The sequence below is a fragment of the Condylura cristata genome, unplaced genomic scaffold (genome assembly GCF_000260355.1).
Source record: "Condylura cristata isolate star-nosed mole 26May11 unplaced genomic scaffold, ConCri1.0 scaffold00004, whole genome shotgun sequence".
In the NCBI taxonomy this organism is placed as follows: domain Eukaryota; kingdom Metazoa; phylum Chordata; class Mammalia; order Eulipotyphla; family Talpidae; genus Condylura; species Condylura cristata.
Genome location: NW_004567105.1, coordinates 10,891,079 through 10,912,857, shown reverse-complemented (window position 1 = coordinate 10,912,857; position 21,779 = coordinate 10,891,079). Strand labels below are relative to the sequence as shown.

General features: G+C 39.3%; 1 protein-coding gene across 3 annotated transcripts in view; it reads right to left on the bottom strand.

The window, feature by feature from the left end:
- Window positions 1-613: 613 nt before the first annotated feature.
- Window positions 614-21,779, bottom strand: part of IGF1 (insulin-like growth factor 1 (somatomedin C)) — a 65,723-nt gene continuing 44,557 nt past the window's right edge. For 2 of the 3 annotated variants that reach the window (XM_004675747.2, XM_004675748.2), the window contains exons 3-4: window positions 15,304-15,485; window positions 614-1,342 (exon numbers count right to left, since the gene is read on the bottom strand). In XM_004675747.2, the coding sequence (XP_004675804.1) occupies window positions 1,283-1,342; window positions 15,304-15,485 (242 nt within the window). In that variant the 3' untranslated portion in view covers window positions 614-1,282. Of the gene's footprint in view, window positions 1,343-13,475; window positions 13,888-15,303; window positions 15,486-21,779 lie in introns of those variants that run through there. The other variant, XM_004675746.1, reaches the window with a different exon arrangement.

Genomic DNA, 21,779 nt, shown 5'->3' with positions numbered 1-21,779 from the left:
TGGCATATTGCCTCCATTTTGCAGATGAGGAAACTGAGGCACAGAGAGGTGAAGTGACTTGCCCAAGATCACTCAGTAGTGAGTCCATGGCCAACTGGCAGATGTTTGTTTCCTTCACAAAAAAAAGAAACTGGAACTGTGAAAATTCCTAGCCTTCCTCTTTTCCATTCCTCTCTGGACTCATCTGTCAAATTTGCACCTGTGGATGGTGTCATGACTTAAGTTTCTCTTGAAAGGCATCATGGGGTTACTTAGCCTTTTCCCATGTGGATGGAGTCTCAGTACCCTCCCCTTGGTGTCATGGTTGGCTCCAGGCTTCCTCTTTTGTTTTGCTTTCACCTTTTACCGTTTTGACCAGACTCTTTCATATAACAAACTACAAAATAGCACCATAGTACTAAAAAACAGAATTTTACATACTGTTTGATATATCCTGTAGTATGCTAAATTTACATAGTGCTCTATATGGAAAAAATAAACAGAGAAGTCCTAATCAGGTTGCACAAAAACTCATCATTTGAAAGAACCCTTGAGAATTTGAGACTTTCTGTGCTTAAAACATAAGTCTGAAAATGATTGGCCTCAAAGTTGCTTTTTTTTTTTTTGGCAAGATATGGAAAAATAAAGCTTTGTGTCTAAAATAAATGGGCCAACTTATATTTGGTACAAATGCCATGGATGGAGTCTTGTGGGTTGAAAAGAGGTGTGCTACTTTGCTTGCCGCTGCTATTGAGGAGGCCAAGTTTGGCAAATATAAAGGTGATGGCAGTGGTGGGGAGAGATAAACAAGGTTATCAGACACTGTAAAACAACAGCCTGTGTTGTATAGAAGGAAGTGCAAATAAAAAAATTAATAAACCACTCATACAAGGCTGCTGAATGAATGGCTCCAGCAGGCAAGATTCAGAGACAAATTTAGTGCAACTGGATCTCTACAATACCCATGCATTTGTGGCTTTTGAGAGGCAGGGACTAATATATATGTATATAGATACCTATATCTATATACACATGTATATTTTTTCTCTATAGAACATTATTGATAAAGGATCAACAGCAATCTACCAACTCCAGGACCATTTTTGCAAGGTGCAAAACTTTTTTAACAATCACTCCTAAAGACAAGGTTGGAATGTTTACTTGCGTATTTCATTGGGGGAATGCCCAGCTTTCTTTTGAAATGTTATCAATGTTATTTTTTGGTAGGTCTTCTGGTGTAACTTGTACAGAGCAAAGGGTCCTGCCGGTGGCATGTCATTCTTCACTCTTCAGGAAGGTCCTCCTACATTCTGTAGTTCTTGTTTCCTGCGTTCCCTCTACTTGTGTTCTTCAAATGTACTTCCTAAAAATAAGGAAGAAAACATTAGCTGGATAAAGTTTTATGGGCCTTAGAGAGAGTGAGAAGTTGGGGCAGACTCAACAACAATCCCTGGAAATGTTGTGGGGAGGGATGTATTGAACAAACTCCATAAATAAGTTTTACAGGCCCCACTCCCACCCCAGGCCCAAGAGATCCAAGACACCGAGCACTACAAATCTCTTAATGTCATCACACCAAAGGGAGGGTTGTTGGGAACCGATGGTGGAGTTGAGCAGCTAGGCTCGGTATATAACCAGACCTGTGGGCTTTGGGGGCCTTTTGGTTTTTCACCGGGTTTCAGTGTGCTATTGGGGTTCCAATTCTCAAAACTAATAAGACACAGTCAACAGTGTATCTCCCTCTCTTTCACCGTGAGTTATTCCTTTCATTTCCCCTTTTTGTAACTCAAACCTTCATTAACCTTTTTGTGTGCTTGCTGTCGAGTCTTATTGTAAGTCCCTTTTAAGTGTGTGGGTGAGGACCTACAGTCTGGCCAACCTATTTCACATTGGGGTTGCCTTGCACCAGAAATAGTACATGTATTTTCTTGCATTTTTCACTTCTACCTGGAATACTATCACTAAATCCTTCGTAAAAACTTGTTAGCACTTTAGGAGTGGATAGTCAATATAATGTATAACTTAGTAGAAGAAAAAAGGGCATTGTGATAAAAAAAAAAGCTTTTTAAAATATTTAGTTTAGTGCCACTGGAAAAAGCTGGTGGGAAGAAATCAGACATCTGTAGCATAGCTTGAAATGGCATCTGTTTAAAATCTTGTTACTTCCCCCCAAAGATAATGGGGTAACATGGAGAGTAAGATCACTAAGCTCCTCAAAACATTTCATTTCTTAACTGACCCTGCTGGTAATGGATGTCCATCAAGTTTCCCAAATCATTGTTATTAAGGCCTCTCTACGAAATTACTAGCCACATTAACTAAGAAGTATAAAAATACACCGAGGGAGTTTTTTGAGGCCTTTTTTTCTGTTTTAAATAATATACCAGCTAGAAAAAGTAGAAAAAGAGGTTTTTTTTTTAGAATCTGAGTAATTTTCAAACTAGGAAAATACTCAAGAATGAAATGGTGACACATTTTTAAGAAGTCACATAAGTATTTAATTTCTAGTTCTCTCAAGCCCAATTAAGCTCAAATTTCCAGAAGAAAACATTTCAGGTATTGCCCAGGCTTTTCTCTTCAAATTCATGAGGGCTGTAGCAAAAGGCTTGAGTTGGATTGGCCTGTCATGTCGATCTTATCCTTTGTCCCCACCTGAGAGTTCTATTTTCTTTACTCTCAAAGCAGAGGTGTAAAGTGTTGGGTCTGCACAGAGGGGTCCTCTGACCTCTTTCTTCTGCCTCTGCCTTAGCATTGCAGCAAAGGCAGGGGCAGAAGCTCACTTGAGTCAAAGCCCAGGCTGCTCTGCACAGCATGGCTCCTGTGCACACTTGCTAAGGTGGAGGCCATGCAAAACCAGCTGGGGTGTCGTCTGGTTCGCATTTGGCTCTCTTCCCAGACTCTCACATGTGACTTCTTTGTTGCAGACAATGACAGTGACAAAACAAAAGTACTCGAGGGTTTGGTCTCAGTTGCATCTGTTGCTTTGCTCATTGTCTTAAATTGATTACAATTACGTCGCCACTCTTGACAATGGGCGGCGGGCAGAGGCATGCAGGAGCAGCCTCTGGGCTGGCACCCACCTTCCTGAACTTCTCAAAGGGTTATGAAACTGTCCCACATTCAGCCAAGCAAAAACTTTTCACTTCAACAGCTTGTCCAAGACAAACAAACCAGCTAAAACTGTTCCTAGTATGCAACTAGACAGATTTCTGAAAGGAAAACAGTAGTGAGTAAATACTGTTTCCTACTGACACCAGAAAAGGTAAGAGTATTATACAAATGTCTATCCTCTCACTTTCCTAGGTTGGCTGAGGAAGTGTATCCTCTGGAGAGTTTGCCAACTAATCATTGAGAAGGAGTTAACTTGTGATTTATATTATCACACAATTCATACCATGCACACATATTTGGGAAGCCCTAAATGAATCATTCACATGCTCTTGACTCTCATTTTAACTCTTCCAAAGCTATCCACCAACTTCTTGTTTAATAAGATCACTGAGCACTAATAACAATGGCAATGATAATAGTTTTGATTAACACTTGCACACACTTGACACAGTCATCTCACCAAATCCTCACAACCACCTCATGAAGTGGTCTCATACATCCATCTCAGACAATCCGAGTCTTGCTAGGATTTAGTGACTTGCTCAAGGTCACAAACAACACATTAGTAGACCTGTGTCTAGCAATAAGACATTTACATTTATAAAGTAACCATCTCATCACTTGGAAATCTTATATTATGTCCTGAGCACAGTGTTGTATATGTTGATTGCATATATTTTCTTATTTCATCCTCATAATTCCCTTGGAGAAGGATCCTAATGTCTTGCTCATTTTTCGTTTAGTGAGTGTGAAGACTAGCAAAGCTAAGCAACTTGCCTAATTTCTTACAGTGTAGTCACGATCTTGCTGGGAGTGATACCAGTTGGTTCTGACTCTATAGCTCACCAGTTAGTCATTCTGCTCTTACTGACTCCCAAATGGTAGACAATAATGAGTGACTCAAGGTCCAAATTTTGTTTCAATAACTATAACTGATAATGTCACAAGGCTCCCCTGATCCTAGACAGTAGTAGATGCTGATTTAGAGGGTCAGGCAAGCCTCTAGACTAGGGATTGGGTGCCCTCCCTTCACCCCAGCATGAGCTACGCCCTGCTCTATGGTCATTGATAGATCTCTAGCAGCACAATACTCAGCCAATCTTGTGGATATTATAAGCCCTTCTTTTCTCCCCTTTATGAGAGTTAGCCTGAGAGAATCTACAAGATGGATGATAATAAGCTTTTTTAATTTCAGGCAGGAAGCAGTGATGTTTCCAACAGACTATGTTTCCACCCCCACCCACTCCAAACAAGTTAAGTATTGTGTGATATAAGGGCTCAGAAAAGCCTGGCACCCTATTAAAATGTGGGGAAAATATTGTCCACCATGGGATATTAGCAGCCTGTTGCACAGCACTGACCTTCTCTTAAAAAGTGCAATGGGGTGGGGTGAGGAAGAGCAGAGGCCAACAGGAGAGATGACCCAGGATCAGTTCTTTACCAGTTGAAAAGGATGTACTCTAGCTAATTTTCCAGATTGGCAGGGAAATTGTGGAGATTTAAACATCTCAGTATCAATTGTGATATCTCTACCTCAGAGAATTGCAAGTTCATGTTCCTGGAGATCTAGGTCAGCCTTTCACCTCTGTGAGCCAAGCATTGTCTTGTGATCTACTTGAGCCTTGGGATGTGACTTTTCAAACCAAAAGACAAGGTGCATAGCTGGAGAGACTTGTACCTCGCTCTAGTTAGAGGGGCTGCCTCTTTGCCAAAGAGAGGGTAGGTAGATGGAACACAGAGTTGGTCTGTTCAGCTGCTGCTTTTTGCTTTTCCTGGAAACTATCTTGCCCTACCTTCTAGTTCCAGTTCCAGTAGGAATGGTGATTTCCCCCCATGATGATACTTCCCACTGGCCATATAGAAGGGGTTCAGGATGCATCCACCTGCCAGTAAACTGAGGCAGACCCATTCCTGGGAAAGATGAGATTCCTTCATTGGCCCCCTGGGGCCTCACCTTAGTGGCTTTGCTGAATCCTCCTCAGCCTGTCAGCAGTTTAGCAGGCTTCTCTCCTCCTCTTCCTTGTTCCTTCACTTTCTTATTTTTATATATCTTGCCAGAATTTTCTTTTCTTTTTCATTCTTTTTTTTTTTTTAATTAACAAATTAATCCTTGCTGTTGTTTCCCACAGTGTAGGTGTTCCCCCTCAGGTGCTAGCACCATGGATTTCCTACCACAAAGCACCCAGAATCTTCCGCCATAGTTGGGCACAGCTTGCCTAGGCTTCCCCAACCTTTCCTACATTCTTTCACACAAGCATTTCCCCTAATAAAACCCTGGCTCATTTAACCACCTCTCCACTCTGTCTCTTAGAGGATCTGGGCTGACCTAGTAGGTCCCCACACAGGAACTCTGGGAACTTCCACAACTGCCTCTTGGCTCTTTCCCTCTCAGCTTCCTTTTCTGTAAGATGAAAGGGTGGGAGAGCATCCCTTGGGTTACAGGTGCTCACCCTCACATACTCACTGGGCACAGGGAGGTTTCCACAGTTGTGTGCAAAAGAGTTGACTGGTTCAACTCTTGTGAACTTGATTTGTGAACTTGACTATTAGCAACTTCAGTCTGTTGTGATTTCTGTGTTGTCAAGTCTAAGCTGGATCTACTTTGGTTAGAGCACATTGTGTGGTAGAGTAAATTTTGCACATATTTGTTCCCCCACTACAAAATCAGCTCCCAGAGAACAGGTAGCCTGGTTTCTGCACCTCTGTATCCTTCCAGACATACAGTTCTTTGGGGGGGAAATCAGCACATTAGGAATTGCTTGCTAATTTGATTTAAATGTCCTGCAGGAGTTGTGGCAGAAAGCTTAGGTCAGTGGCAAGTCTTACATGGCTTCCTACTTTCTGCTGTCCTTTGCACAAGGACCAATAAATAGCCTAGAGTTCCTTCTTCTCAGGGTTTACATTTGGTGAGTTGTGGGGCAGTAAATACCAACCTAAGAAATGTGGGGGAGAGCAGTACAAGGCCCCAGTACACTGAGTCCATCTTATGTTTGGATTCGTTCTGGCCTTTTGTAGAGCAAGACCTTGGCCAGGCATTTAGACATAGTCAGTGTAAATTTTCTTGCTTTTCATGGGGGGTAATTATAATATTTACCCTACAGACTTATGGTGAAGATTAAAAGAGGTGATTTACTAACATACACCTCCCTGCCTCTCTATCCGTATTATTCTCAAAACACATCTTACTTAGATGCTGTCCTCTGGCTAGAGAAAAAGTGGTTATATCCAGGTATCTAGAACTCCCTTACATGCTGGGATAGATGATGCATAGCTCTTTTTTTTTTTTTTTCCCCTAGAGACTGATATTTCTCTAGGAATCTCCAGGAATTAGGGAACTTGTATGTGTCCCATCATTATTTGAAGATTTCCCTGATTTAACAATTTTCTTATTCTTCAAAGGATACTACTGCCTCTATTTTACTATCTCTGTCTGTGATATAAGAAGTCACTATCCAAACAGTTTAAAATCACCAGGGAAAAAAAGAAAACCAAATTCTGAAGGATCTTTTCCCTCACTGGGATGAGGGATTTATGTTACCTTGAAGGGTGTTGTAAAATACTTCAGGGTTCAGGGCTGCTAAGACTCTTGGTTTTATGGGCAGCTTGCTTAGTTTGATGTTTGTGTTCATGTTATATTTTTAAATTAAAAAATATATGCACACTCTTTTTCCTAGAAGGAGCTGGTTATGGAATTGCTGAAAGGTTCAACTGTGGTGGTATTTAGAAAAGTGAACTTCCAGTTTCTATTAATTCCACTGATATGTGCTAAAGAGTCAGCACATTCTTACTAAAACTGGATTTTTGTGCTCTTAAGCTTCTGAAATGTCATTGTTTCATTGGACAAACTATGCAGTAATTTACCCCACAGAGTTGTGGGGTGATGAGAGGCCTGGGTTTTTACCTTCTGGTGTCATTTCAATGTGTGAGTGATGAGTTCACAGGATTAGTAGGAAAGGGTGTTCCCTCTCCACTCATTCTTTGTGTGTGTGACAAATCTGGGCAGAACATTTGAATGCTGTGTTCTAAATTTTCCCTCACTGAATTGAGAGAAATTTTGGAAGTTTGCAGTACTCCTCTGAACTTTTAGGATGAACAAAATAACATTATGACAAGTTAAAGTGATTTGCATCTGTTTGAGGTTGATGGCAGCATTCAACATACAAGAATAAATACACAGGTCCAGCCAGTGCTTTTCCAAGACAGAAAGTGGCACAAGAACAATTCATGTGTATATACAGTTCTAAAAATTATCGTCTCATGCCAAGAGCACATCTACCTCTATTTTAGTGCTCTTTTGAAGAAGAAACAAACGTCATTGTTTGCAGAGACCCACTAGCTTCCAATTGTGGTCCAAGACACTAAGGAAAAAACTACAATAATAGTATTCTGTATTTATAAATTAATTTATACTTTTTATGTCATCTAGTGTTTCCTTGCTTCATGAGATATGTAAGCATGCCACACACATACCAGGACATAAATATCGTGTGTTCTCAAGTGTACAGCTGTCAATGTTGAGGGGTCTTTACCCAACCAGCCCCCAACCTGCCATGGTCTTTCTCTAATCACTTGGAATTTTTGTCTTTCCATAATTGTTATCTACAGCTGTGAAAATAGCACATCATATTTTCACAGATGGCAGGGCAGGTTGGTCTTTGATTTCTTGACCTCTTGGAGTTGGCCAGATAGAAAGCCCCATGCAAGTGTTTATACATTTTACACAGAATTTGCGCAAAAAATGTTGGTATATGTATCCCAGCTTGGAAGATTAGGTTATTTGATTAGTTTGGATTAGATGTAAAATTTTGTAGTTTCTCATAGGGAACTTTGGGCAATTTTACCAGAGAGAAGAATTGTCATCATGCTGAGTCTATCATAGGTCTTGGCTTAATACCCCACCTTCCAATGGAAACTATGTCAGTCAGAGGAACAAGAATTAAGTTTATAATAAGAAACCACTGTCATCTTTTTTTCTAGAATGACAAAGAAATATATTATTTTATCTGATCCAATGGTAATAAAATTGTCTGGCAGGGTGAATAGAGGAAGTTAGAGGATTAGGCTTGAGAAAGGGGAAAGTGGAGGAAAAGGCATCAAAGAGTCTTTGCCTGTAATCCTGGCCTCTACATGGGTGCTGGAATACAGCACTGACAATCAAAAATTAGACCTAGAAGACATCTAATGTTGCAAATAGGTGATATTTGAAAACTATTGTTTTTTTATCTACTAAACTGGTCTCTATAGATCAAATTGGAAGTGGTTGAAGTCTCTGGGCCCTTGGGTTCTATAATAGAAAAAAAACAACAACTTCTTTATGCCTCTTCAATAGTTCCTTCATTTCTTGAATAGTATTTAGGACTAGAATCTGGACCTTTGAGGAGACAAAGGAATCATACAGTTGATTAATTGGAATGATTATTAGTTTTTACAAAAGAATTTCCATTTACTCAAAGAAAAAATTGGGTAACCCTATTTACCTGTAATTTTGGAAAATTACTCATCACCTTTCCCCCCAAATTCTTAGTGGATGCAGCAATGATAGCATACAAACACATGTGTACACATGCATACACACACAAGGAAAAAACCCTCTTTACCTTAAAACTATTTGCTGCAGTTAATTAAAGATAGTAACCATGAAAGGCATTTAGAATTAAACTTAGATGCAATGTTGGTATTCTTATTTCTATTAAGATGCCACTTTTTCAAAAGAATTAGTAACTGACCAAAGGGTTATAAATGTATAACCAAATTAATTAATAAAATAAAGATGAGATTTTCCAAAAATATTTTTAGCTCTTGTTACTTTTCTAGCAACTTTTATGAGCTATCATAGGTTCCTGGAATGGTAAGAACTCTTAGCTGCTCACTAGCAGAACCACACATGAATTCATAGAGCCCTGACCCTACTATTATCAACCCTGTGCTTTTTCCCTCAAGTTTAAGCATATGCTTATATTTCTAAATCATCCTTTTTTTTTTTTTGGTTGTTAGCTAAAAATGAAGTAGCATCTTCTAAAAGCATTAAAGAACTCCAGATATGCAGGCACTATCTGTGATAGAGTTTAGATGTCAGTAAGACTCTTGAAGATGGAAAAGCTGATTTTGACATTGCAATTTCAGAAGTTTAATGGCCACTGAAGCATCTTTGCTAATCTCAACTGGTCCTTCTTTAAAAGTACATTTGTCCTGCTTTGGTCAATAATATTATTTCTGTTTTTCAAAGAAATCAGTAGCTCAATTTTAAATGGGTGTGTATGAAATCCAAACTATTCTATAGTACATATTCCAAATATCATAAAAGGCCATTCTGCTTCATTGAAAATGATTTATCTATTAATTGCAACCAAAGACTTCCACTTTAAGTTTCTGACTGTCATTTTTTTTTTCTTTTGGATTGAAAATCAACTCCATGTTATCAAGCAACTCTTATAAAACAGCTTATTCCCTTCACATGGGCAAGTACACAGACTAAGCCTCATCTTCCCCATAGACTCTAATGGACTTGAAAAACTGCAAAAACTATTATTAAGAAGACATTGTTTCCTGCTGGTGTTTGGCGGGAAGGAGGTATTCAGGAGACAGAGAGTAAGGGCTTTGGGGACCTCACTTCTTTGCCTCTTTTTCCATCCTTACACCCTAGCAGTATACACAGTAGAGGCTGTATGAGGTTTTGTTTGTTTTCAAAGATGTTTGAAGGAAGATCAAATGCTTGTGAAAGTCACTAGATAGGCAGCCCTAGAAGCTGAAGTGTCCGGAAGCTGTGAGAGCCCGGAAATATCCCACATTTCTATTTATTTTGGCAATTTCACTTAAAACTAGCAAGAGGGGGAGTTCAGGCTACAATTAAAGTTTCCCCAGGCACCATAAAATGAAAACACATATTACATTTGATTTTAACTGATTGAAAAAAATGGTGGTTTTCTGAAAGTTCATTCTATGACCTCAGAATAAAAGTTAGCAGTTCTTCATGTGGGAGAGCTGGATTACCATGTAAGTTGGAATTATTTATGGAAATGGGACTTTCTGAGTTGGGAGTGGCCTCACATCATTGAAAAGCCCTGGCAGAACTGGGCTTGAAGTTTTTAGTGACATGACATCCACTTCCACTGGAGAGATCCATTTCTTTTTTAGATGGCTCCAATTTTCAGAGCTAGGTAAATAATATTAATGAAAACCTTAGAAGTGCTTACTATGGCATCATTTTAAGAGTAATAAAGCACTATTAGATATATATAATACACATATGTACATGTACGTGCATGTTTTATATATGTATGTATACATATTATCTCAGTAAATCCTCATAGTAACTATATGAGGTAGATTCAACCCTAATTTGACAGATGAAGAAATGGAGACACAGGGATGTTTTATGATTTTCCTGAGGCCACAAAGCTTGTAAATGGGAAGGCTAGAATTTGAACCCTGGCATTCTAACCCTAGATTCTATATTCTTAACCCTCTGAGTTATTGCTTTTTTTAATCTCTATAATTCTCACATATGCTTAGTATAGAGACTTGCATATTATAGGCATTCAATAAAAAATATAGTTCAACAATTTTATTTCAGAATAATGATTCCTTATGTATTTCATTCATTTTACATATGATCAGCAATTTGCCCTAAAAGAAACAGTTTAAACAGTAGAATTTTAAATTATGATTAAATCTGCCTATTTTAAGAAAGCACTGTGGGTACTAATAGGTACATAGCACTCACTATAAAGTGACAAATCAGTTGCCACTTTAAGTAGTAAGTCCTTGAACTATTTCAATTTAGGGAACAGATGTAAACTCAAACATGACAGACTTGTGTATGTGTGATTCCTTTGCCTTCCCTGTTTTACTCTGTACTTGCTTCACAATCCTATGGGGGAAAAGAAATCATTTCATCTCAGTAGAGCTACTTATTTTTATGGTCTGCTTACTACTATTAAATAATCTATTATTCAGTTATTATCTATTTTACTCATTAGTCCCTATGATCATCCATCCATCCATCCATCCATCCATCCATCCATCCATCCATCCATCCATCCATCCATCCATCCTTCCATCCTTCCATTCACCCACCCACCCATCCAACCACCCATCTATCCACCCAGCTCTCCATTCTTCCCTCCATCCTTCTGTCTAGCATTACATGTCAGGTATCACTCAGTGCTTAGTGTTGAGATTAGAAAAGAGGCTATAGAAAGACAATTCTTCCCAGTTACTTAATCATATTGCTTAGAAATCACATGTAGGCATTCCAGGTAATTGCTTTTGAGTTATAGCACCATTCTGAAAAGGAGTGTGTTTAATTCAGATTCTGGAGTTAGGCCTTCTTTAACTAGAAAATTATATTGCTTTTTTCTTCTTTTCAAGTCTTTGCTTTACTTCTTAAATTAAATTTATCATCTGATATAATTAAAGATTTTCCCAAAGGCATGATCTATAATTGACATTTACTCAGTCATCAATAAAATAGGGAAGAGAAATCTTGAAGTATTTTTTCCATAGAACACGAACCATCCATTTCTCTGCTGAACTGTGATCCAATGAAGAATCAGCTGTGTTTGGAGGCTACTTTCACATGGTGCTTGCAGTAGATGTTGACCTGACTACAGGCTGGTCCTAGCATGGATGTCTTAGCAGAAGTCAGCATTTCCCAAATAAGTTAGTGATCATGTGGGCTAAGATGTCAGCCTAGGCCTTTGGTCTTAGAAGCTTGGATCTATTGTAACCACAGTGGCAGTGCTTTGGCTCTCATCTGGGGCTGAGACATGCTTCTGATGGGAACTTTTCCTCTTGGGTTGAGTATCTCATCCTACATGTTATGTTATTTTACATCTTGGGTTTTAAGTGAACCACAGAGGAAGGGTAATCCTGAAATAGAAAGCCAGGAAAGGGCATGAAGGACCTGGGAGAAAGGAGTCTCCCTTTAATTAGAAATGTCTTCAAAGTTGACTACTTCAATGAAATGCTGCAGTTCTGGGTTTAGTAATTTCTCTACCCCATGTCATCATTTGCTTGGCTAAGCATTTTTCTTTGAACATACTCTCAGCTCTTAGAATTAACAATTTGGGTGATCTTCTGGGGTTTGGCTTCATGATCTATGAAGATGCTTGCCCAAGTATTTAAAGCAAAAAAGCTGATGCCTAAGATCTCTAATATCTAAATTTCATGATCTTACTTAGCTTTATTTACCCTGGGTTTTCCAGGACTCTTGTTCTCATTTATGGCTTTCCTTCTGGTGGAAAAATTGTAAATGTCTGGGAGGCTTTGTATGGCCACTTCTGTTCCATCTTTTCCTTTTGGAAATTTCTTTGTCCATGTTGATGATCTTTTGTCCTCTGCTGGCCAAACACATCTTCATTCATTTCTGGATCTTAGGATCCTTACCTTTAAAATGAAAGGACTGAGCCAAATGATTTCTGAGGCTTTTTGTAGCTCTAATATACCATGGTTATCATATTTCTCTGTAGCAAAAACTCATAGGATTTCATATCTGAAAGTGTCTGTAAGAGACAGGATGAAATAAGTAATAGACATCAGGTGTCTTCTGTAAGGGTCTCATTGTGTCCCTCTGACCCCCATTAAATTCATATGCTGAAGCCCTAACCAACAGTAGCTCAAAATGTGACTGTATTTGGAGACAGGATTTTTAAGACAAAATGAGGTCACAAAAGTGGGTTGTTAATGTCAGAAATGTCTCATAAGGACCTCCAGTATGGCAGGTGTCAGTGTAAGAAGAGCGTTGGGAATCCTGGCATGTGGAGAGGGAAGGCAGTGTGGAGACAGAGGGAGGAGAAGGCAACTTACAAATCTAGATGTGAGCCCTAGAAAATACCCTCCCTCACAGCCCTCTGCAAGAGCCAACCATGCCAACATCTTGATCTTGGACTGGAGCCACCACGAGTGTGTGAAAATAAATTTCTGTTTAAGTCCTCCAGTCTGTGGCACTTTGTTATGGCGACCTTAGCAAACTAATACCTCCTTTAAATCTGATTCCAAAGTGCAAAAATAAATAAATAAAAAAGAGTCAGTGACCTCTTCTCATAGGTTTCCTCACAGGCTCACAGGCATTTAGATAAATACTGACTGCCCTTTGGCCTGAACCTGGACTTGACCAAGAAAGGCAGCCTCAAGTGACACCACAGGAAAGAAAATCTGGGAACCGTTATGACACAATCCAGTCTTCCTGCGAATTTTGGGTTAATATTCAACTCTGGACATGTTTGACAAGGGCAGTTCTTCTATAATAGAGTCACACAATCTTTAAAAATGCATGTAAAAAGAAGGCCTGATTTCAATCTTAATTCTTTTATCTATGATTCTTATTTAATGAATTTTGGAGGGAAGGGGTACTTTGCCCTGTTGACCCCTTTTAATCATCGTTATTCTTTTTTCACTTGGCCACTGTCTGTCTTTGGACTTTCTTGGACATGACATTTTCCTTTTCCATGACTCTTAGCCACATCTACCACCGGCCCCTTCTCCTCCTTCCATCACATGCATTATCTAGCTCCACCAGGCCTATTTTTCTTCATTCCCTCTAACCAATTCCCAATTTTCTTTATCGCTGTCTCCTTTTCTCTCATGGTCCTTGCCTCTGTCTGTTTAGTCCTTCTCTCCTCCATTGTCCTTTTTGCCTCTGTGTTCAGAATGTCTAGCTCCTCTGCTCTTTCTTCTTTCCTTTGATCTGCTGACTTGCTTCCGTCCCTCCTTCTGTTCCCCTCCTGGGTGTTCCTGCGGCCCACCTTTCCTTCTCCTCTGAGACTTCGTTTTCTTGTTGGTAGATGGGGGCTGATACTGTAAACATCACAAAAATAATGGCATTGAGAACAAGTGGTTCCTTCAGTGTCCCAGAAGACAAGAATCTCTGCGTCAGCCTAGAAGCCCGGACTCCGTAGGATGGAGGAGACAAGATGATTGCTGGAGAGGAGCCTGGACCTCAGTCACTAGACCCAACATTCCAGAACTGCGGGGCTCATGTCTAACTCTCCACCTCCCCTCCCCGACTAATAATTGAGAGGTCACCTGGGAAGAGAAAGCATTAACCTGCCTTCGCCCCTTCAAACACGCTTTTCAGCCACATGCGCCTGCAAGTCACCGCCCTGGGACCTGCTCCCTGACTCACCCGTCAGCTACTGTTCTGTGTGCACCCCGTTGTTGTGCAGTTCCTGCCCATCACGCCAGGTGGTTCTCTGAGGTCACCTCTTTGCTAAGGTCCGCCCCCGCTCCCCCTCCCCCAACCTCAGCTGCATTGGGGCCCAGGCAGGTGGCAAAGGTCACATTCTGAAGGTCTTGGTCTCTTATTTGCACTCTGCACAGGGCTTGTTTTGACTCCAAAGATTAAAACCAGTTGTTTTTTTTTCTGCCAGGAGTCCCCAAGGAAACTTAAATGAGAATTTTTTTCTCCTCTACTCATGCTTGCTTGTTTCCTTTTTCCTCCTTTACCGTCTTTCAGTTCTCATTCTTTCTAATTAATGACTAAAATTTGGCTAATTATTTATTTTTTCCACTCACACACTTATTCATTCATCCCACACAAATTTATCAAACAACTAATGTGTATAAGATGATGTAGGCACTATGGATGGTGGAGAGAGTATCTCTGAGGACTGTTTAAAATCTAGCTCTTGAAAGACACCTGCAGATTTTAGAATTAGAAATGTCTGGGTGCTTTTAGAGCTAAACAGAAATGTCTATTTTTAATTTTTTTCTCTGAATTATGTTGGACACTGGATGTGATTTTAAATAGTTCCCCATTTAGAGTAGGTTTTTCTTTACACCTTTGGAGAATGCCAGGACTTGAAAGATTACATCCTTTGTTATCAATCACAGCCGTGACAGACATTAACACTTGCCAACAGTTACATGGTGCGGGCACTGAAAAGCGTTGTTACATGCATGACCTTAATTCTTACAATAGGTCGATTAGTAGATATTATCATCATCCATGTTCCTGATGAAACAGAGGCTGAGACCATTTATTTACATTATTTGACTGAGGGCTCTCAGCTGGTAATGGAGAAAGCCAGGACTCATATTTGTCTTCTGGTTATCAGGCCATCCAGAGCAGTGGAATAGAGATTTTGCAATGAGAAATGACCAAAGGGAAGGTCATCTAAGATGAGAATGGAGCGTTGTAGCACTATAAACTGGGGACACTGTGAGGCCTCAGTATGAGAGGCAATTCTCTGGTTCCCACCCAGGGTCACTTACCTTCTGAGCCTTGGGCATGTCGGTGTGACGCTGGGCACGGACCGAGCGGGCCGACTTGTTAGGCTTGAGGGGCGCGCAGTACATCTCCAGCCTTCTCAGGTCACAGCTCCGGAAGCAGCACTCATCCACGATGCCTGTCTGGGGCGTCCTCCGACTGCTGGACCCATACCCCGTGGGCTTGTCTGCACAGAGCAAATGCAGAACGACCTGGCTTTAGAGCAGCTTTTGCTACCTCCACATCTCCATTAAGTGCCTGAAGACTTCTTCCCACACCTAGTCCACTTCCCCATCCCCCCTTGTCTCCACCTCTTCTTGAAGCTTCTCCAACAAATCTGACCCCACAGATCCTTTTGGATTCTAGCATGTCTCCTGGAGTCTATACAACACTTCTTAGCACTAACTCAGTTGCCATGCACTTTAATTGTATTAATTTTCCTAACATTTTTGGACCTATGCTCAATTCTAGTTCTTTATGTATTGGCATGGTTAGGAATCTGCTAGGAATAATAATTAAAAGAAGGTCAGTTTTTCAGTATTTGAAATCTTTTTAGCAACTCTGTAGTTTTGATGCTCAGGGGGGCTCAAAGGTTGGCTCTTTGGCTTAACTGCTTTCCCTGTGACACTAGATAGAACATTACAGAGACAGAAATCTGGAAAGGGTTCCTTGTTTTCTAGTGTGGAAACTGAGATTCATTTGTAGATTCAAATGAGTATTGGTTCCCTTCCTATGTACACTCTTTTCCAGGATCTAGTATGTTCTGTGAAGACAGGATCATCACTACTGACTACCTCTGGAAGCCATGGCCCTTGATGGCAGCACCAATGTGAGAGGTACACTCCTATCACCTTAGAGCAACCAGAGCTGTCAATTCCATTCTGATGTAACGTATTTGTTAGACTGAGAAAGCATATATCCATGTTTCACATGATTCTGCTTGTCCAGAAGGAACACCAGGAATCAAAAATGTTTTTTGATATTTGCAAACAATTAGACCTCTTTACTTGGCAAGTACATTTTGGTTTAGTTTTATTTTGTTTTGTTTTGATTTGGACACACTTTTCTTGGCTCTAGAACTAAAAGAGAGGGCAAAACAAGCTTACAGGAAACTTGAATCCAAAATCTTTGTAAACTTTTTGTTAAACCAAATCTTGCTTACACACATGGATGTATAAAACAAACACAAGTGAAACTCTGACTTCAGAAAGAGTCACGGGAACTGGATCTTGGCCTTCTTTCACCTCCCTGACCTCCCTTGGGAGGTGGGTGACCTAGGTCTTCTCCACTAATGTCCAGGCTTCATGGAAGAAAACTCATGAACCAGTAGCCCATAAGAATTGTTATCAATCTGACATGTATGCAACCCTAATTCCTGACGTGGAAGACAGCATCATGCTTTAAATAAAAAGATTTATGTTCATAACAGCGACACCATACTTCAGGGTGAAGTTTTGAAAATCAAATACCCCATGTATATTCTGAACTCCTTAGTTCAGGATATCAGGCCCATGTTAATGGCCTTCTACCAAACTAGTTTGGCAGTCTCACTACTCCAAGGGCCAAAGTGTTCATGGCACTCTGGAAGATTCCAAATGTTTTCCTGATGCTTGGCACAGGAGCATGGGGATGTTTCCTCTCCATAAGGTAGGTTTCTTGTCATTCTTAAGACAGCTGGGAGTAGTAACTCAGTGAGGATTCCTTTGTGGTCACTCTGGGTGGGTCTGCTGCTTTTGCTTCGGGCAAACCCTAAGGGCTCTTCATGCCTGAGGAGTTTGGAAGGGATGGGCAATGAGCCTCAGCAATGTTTTCACTTGCCATTGGAGGATTGACTAGTGCACAAGACAAGTTTCTACTTGCCAGCCGGACCCTGGCCAGCTGTTGGTCTCTTGGGCAATGTAAACAATGTTTTTGTATTTTGTTCTTATAATCTTTGCCTGGGACTATAAATTAGAGGAGAAGCACAAATGGGCTTACATGGTTTGTCACAATCCAGAAGGGACTTCTATATGTTTTTTGTTAAGTGGTTCTTTTCAGGAGGCCAATGGAATCTTCCAGTCAAGAGTAGTCAATACCATCAGAGATATTCTATAGGGTAGGAGGAAGGATAAGGACCAGGGCATGAGTGGGAAGAGCACAGGGGCTATGGTGATGGTCCACGGGGGAACTGGTGGTGGGAATTTCTCAGGGAAATCATACATTGTGCAAAAATGAATGGTGCAATGACTATATTAAAAATAAGTCAATACATTTTGGTTTGCTCATCATGTAGAGAGGAAGAAGGCCTATTTTGAGCTAACTTTCCTAGTCATCCACCACAGGTTAACCAACTTGAAAATTCATGCTTATAGATTGAAAAGAGAGATGAATAGGCTTGGCTATTCTAGGGCCTATTTAGCATTTCCATTTCTAACATCTTGAAAGCAATCTTCCTTTGAGGCACTATAAATGCAGGAGCTCTTTGTCTGCTACTGGAGGTAGATATCCATCTTCAACTTGGAATGGCAAAAATTGAGGAAAATGTTGTATGTACTGCATGTCCTCTGCTTTATGACAACAGTTATGAAATTCATGAAAGGTCTATTCCCTCTTGTGAAATTGAAAATAATCATCAATTCAGCAGCAAATAATAGCCTGTACTAGGCAACTGATTTTTCACTTCTCTTCTCTGAGCTCAGAATTTAACTTAGTTCAGTCTGTAAAATAGCTATGCTTTATTAGCCTATAGATCAATGAATTTAGGGACAAAGAAAATTTGGTCATTTCTGTAAAGTCCCATGAAGTACATTTACCTTATCTTTGCATCTGTTTTTGTTTTTAATGTGGTTAAAATATTGCTACATACACTTACATTTGCCATAAGTGTAATTAGTAGCTATCTCTGGCTAGCTAATGCTAGGGAGATGATTTTCCTTGTCTATTCACTATGTTTAAAATGGACTAATTGTATATATTACCTATGTATGTGTGTGTATTTATCTATTACCTTTCAAAATTTAGCTCATTATTTGAAGTGTCCTATAGATACTTCCTTGTTCTACATCAAAATATTTCACACACAAAAAAATCATTTCTCTCATTTATTACAGTTGAGGGTCAAAATTTAGCTCCCTTTAATGTCCTCCTAGTACCTTTTTGTCTAAAACCAAAACAAAGACCTTGGTTTCTGTGGGTTAAAACAAGAAGCCCGATACAATGTGACTTATTAAAAGGCAGTGAAATAACTTACTCCAGTATCAATTTTGAGAAAACTAGCAATTCTTAATGACCCTTCAATTGCAACTGTTGTCTCAAATTGTTCCATCTGTGCCTTTAAACATCAGTAGGTACAATGTAATTCTGTCCTAGTGGGCAGAGTCAAAATGGATAGGTAAAAGGGAAACAAACACTGGCTTAATGTCATAAAAAAATGTTTCTAACAATTTAACCTCAAAAGTGTAAAAAAATGGGACAGACTTCCTTCAAAGGTAATGAACTTTACCTTAACAAAAGAGGTTAAATAAAGTTTGCTTGAACAACTGTCAGAGTTTCTAGGAGCATAGTCTTGTGCTAAACACAGTGTGGACTTCTAGAGTCCTTTCTATTACAAATATTCTGTAAAATATGATGAAATAGAGAAGAAAACTCATTTAGGCCAAATATTTAGCATGACTAGAAATCACATTGCTTTGAACAGCAAAGTTCAAGTATTTTCTAACTTAGAAAGTAAAAATATGTTTTTAATATTTAAGTACCCCAAGATGCTCAAAACATTTTCTTTACTCAAAACTACCAAAACAAAACAAGCCAGATGACTAGGATGGTCCTTTCTACAACTAGGTATCGCCCCAGAGTTTGTGATACTGGAATTATGAACTATCAACACATTTACTCAACTATTAGACTCAATTAGTATGTATGAAATTCCACAGAATCTTTCTTGCTGACAAAAGTTGGACATTGGAAATTGATTCATTCATTTTGTCAGTAATTTTTCCTTAGAATCTGCTGACCAGGTCTTGCTTGACAGACAAGTTGGCTGTCACCTATTTGATTCCTCTATGGGACTTGATTCCTCTATGATTAGATTTCATGTATTGTCACATTACACTATTGCATTTTGAAAGTGGGCCAACAGATGGAATTCCAATGGTTAAACAGTTGACTTCTACAATAATAGCACTTCCCTTTAAATAATGCATGGTCAGTGGGGTAATTCAATAATCTTCAGGGCAAACTTGCTAGGTTTTGGGCAGAACTGTGGCATCATCAAAACCACAACGATTAGCTGAGTCTTAACATTTTGTCATAGATGTAAGCAACTCATTCTCCTCTACTTCTGAAGGTGTAATGCTGTATTTGATTGGGCTCATCACTTCTGGGGCCAAGACCTCAGGTTGTTCATCACTGGTAAAAATGGCATTATCTCTGCTGGTGCTGCTGAAACTCATGTTTCTTGTAGGTTTCTAGAAATGTGGTTGGGACATTATATTTAACTTTAATTTCTTTTGGAACTTCCCCTCTTGGTGAATGGGAAAACTTTAATTATATTAACTGTATGATTGGGAAAAAGAGACATTGATGTGAAGAATCAGTATTTGGAAAAATGCAAACATTTTCCAAATAGGGAAATATCCAGTTCTGAAAACAACCACTTGTTACTCTTTAGATTCTGTGGAACAAAGCTATTCTCTAGAAATTGCTAACAGGAGGAGTGTCTCAAGTTGATCCTGTTTTAAAAACAGGAATAGGAAGTAAGACAGTTTAAGTTGGATTTTGAGAACTATTTCAGACAATTCATAGTTATGAGCTAGATAGAAAATACAAATGGGATTATTAAGAAGCTAATTTGCATTGAATCTTTATTAATTAAGGATTGATGATACCGTCAACTACTATAGTTAAATACATAGAAGTTAGAAAATTAGGTTTCTTAAAACAATTATTTATCCCAAATCTCCAGACATGCTGATAAATTCAAACACTTTGGAATGTGTTAGATTTTTAGGGCAACACTGCTCCATGGGTTACCCTATCTAATAAAAAATCACTCAGTTGATATAATTTTGCATAAGACACTGGTAGGAAAGTTGGGGAAAATGTGAGTGATTTTATAGTTGTCACTATTTTTACTATTATAATTCCTCTTTTCATTTGTGGAAAAGTGAAAGTCACTATTTATTTTTCCCAACACATTTTATGCTTTTAAATGGAACACTGGATTTCCCCCATGAATTCCTAAAGTAAGGCGACTTGTAATAAGACTATTATCTAGACAAAATGAAATACATTGAATGGCTGATATTTCCTGAATTCATAGGATATACTTCTAATCTTAAACCATTAGATGGGTCAATATTTTACCTTTAAAAAATTCAATAGAAATCACACTTGAATTAAAGCCACGTACTTAGTAAAACCATGACACAACTGTAAACTAGCCATATCAGTACATACTTACAATAACTTTCACTTATACACACACATACTCAAACACATATCAGGGAATTAAGTGATTTCCCACCAGGCTAGCAAAGCTATTGGTGAACATTTTGAAGTTAGGATTTTCGAAAATATATGCTAATGACCTGCCTTATGTTTCTAGAGGAAGTTGTACATTTCTGCTTTTCTGCAGAAAGATTTTTCCAAGTAGAATTGACCTTTGGCATCTGTAAAAGTGAACACTAAGAAAATGTCCTCTTTTCTATGAACTGCTTGTTATAAGCATTTCTTGAAAATCTATCAAATTGAGGCATCGATTTCACTTTGGCCTGTGTTAATTTTTAATTGCCAGTGTTTGCTGGTCCCACTACTTCTCAATTGGACGAGGTCATCTTTTCTAGGAATCATGGCCCTATTTGACCCCGATACTCAGCAACTCTTTCTTAGCTACTAAATCCCCACAATCTAAAAGGCCAAAGTCTTCCCATTACTCAATCAAGTCAATGTTTGTGTATCTCTGAATCTAAGAGCATAACTCTATGGACTGCCCCTTTCTTTACATTCTCCATTCTTTTGGAAACCCCAGCTCACGGACAGGTATGAAAAGAGTGCTATTCAGTCTGCTGTGGCCTTCCAGTCCAGGAAGCTTAAGTGCATGACTGAGGGGCAAGAAACCTAGAGATTCAGAGCCGAAACATTACTGTTTTAGGATTCTTTGGAGAAATGGGCCGACAGAGTGGGAAGTAACGTGATGGATTACTTTAGCCTGATCCAATGCCCTGGAGGAGAAGCCTCTGGCCAGGACAGCACAATTTACTAGCTTAGGTCTGATTCCAGGGCTTAGAGAAGATAGATGTAGCCAACAAAATTATACTTTGGCAAGAGAAATGCTTTGCTGGACAGAAATGTTGTCTGAAGGGAATGGTTTGGTTTATCAACGTCTAAGGTAAAAGATAATCAAATGCCAAGAGGTCATTTGTATGTTTGAATTATTTCAACTGGGTCTGCTTTGTAAGTTAGCTACCATTTTCTGGTATATAATGTTGATTATTTTGAACGT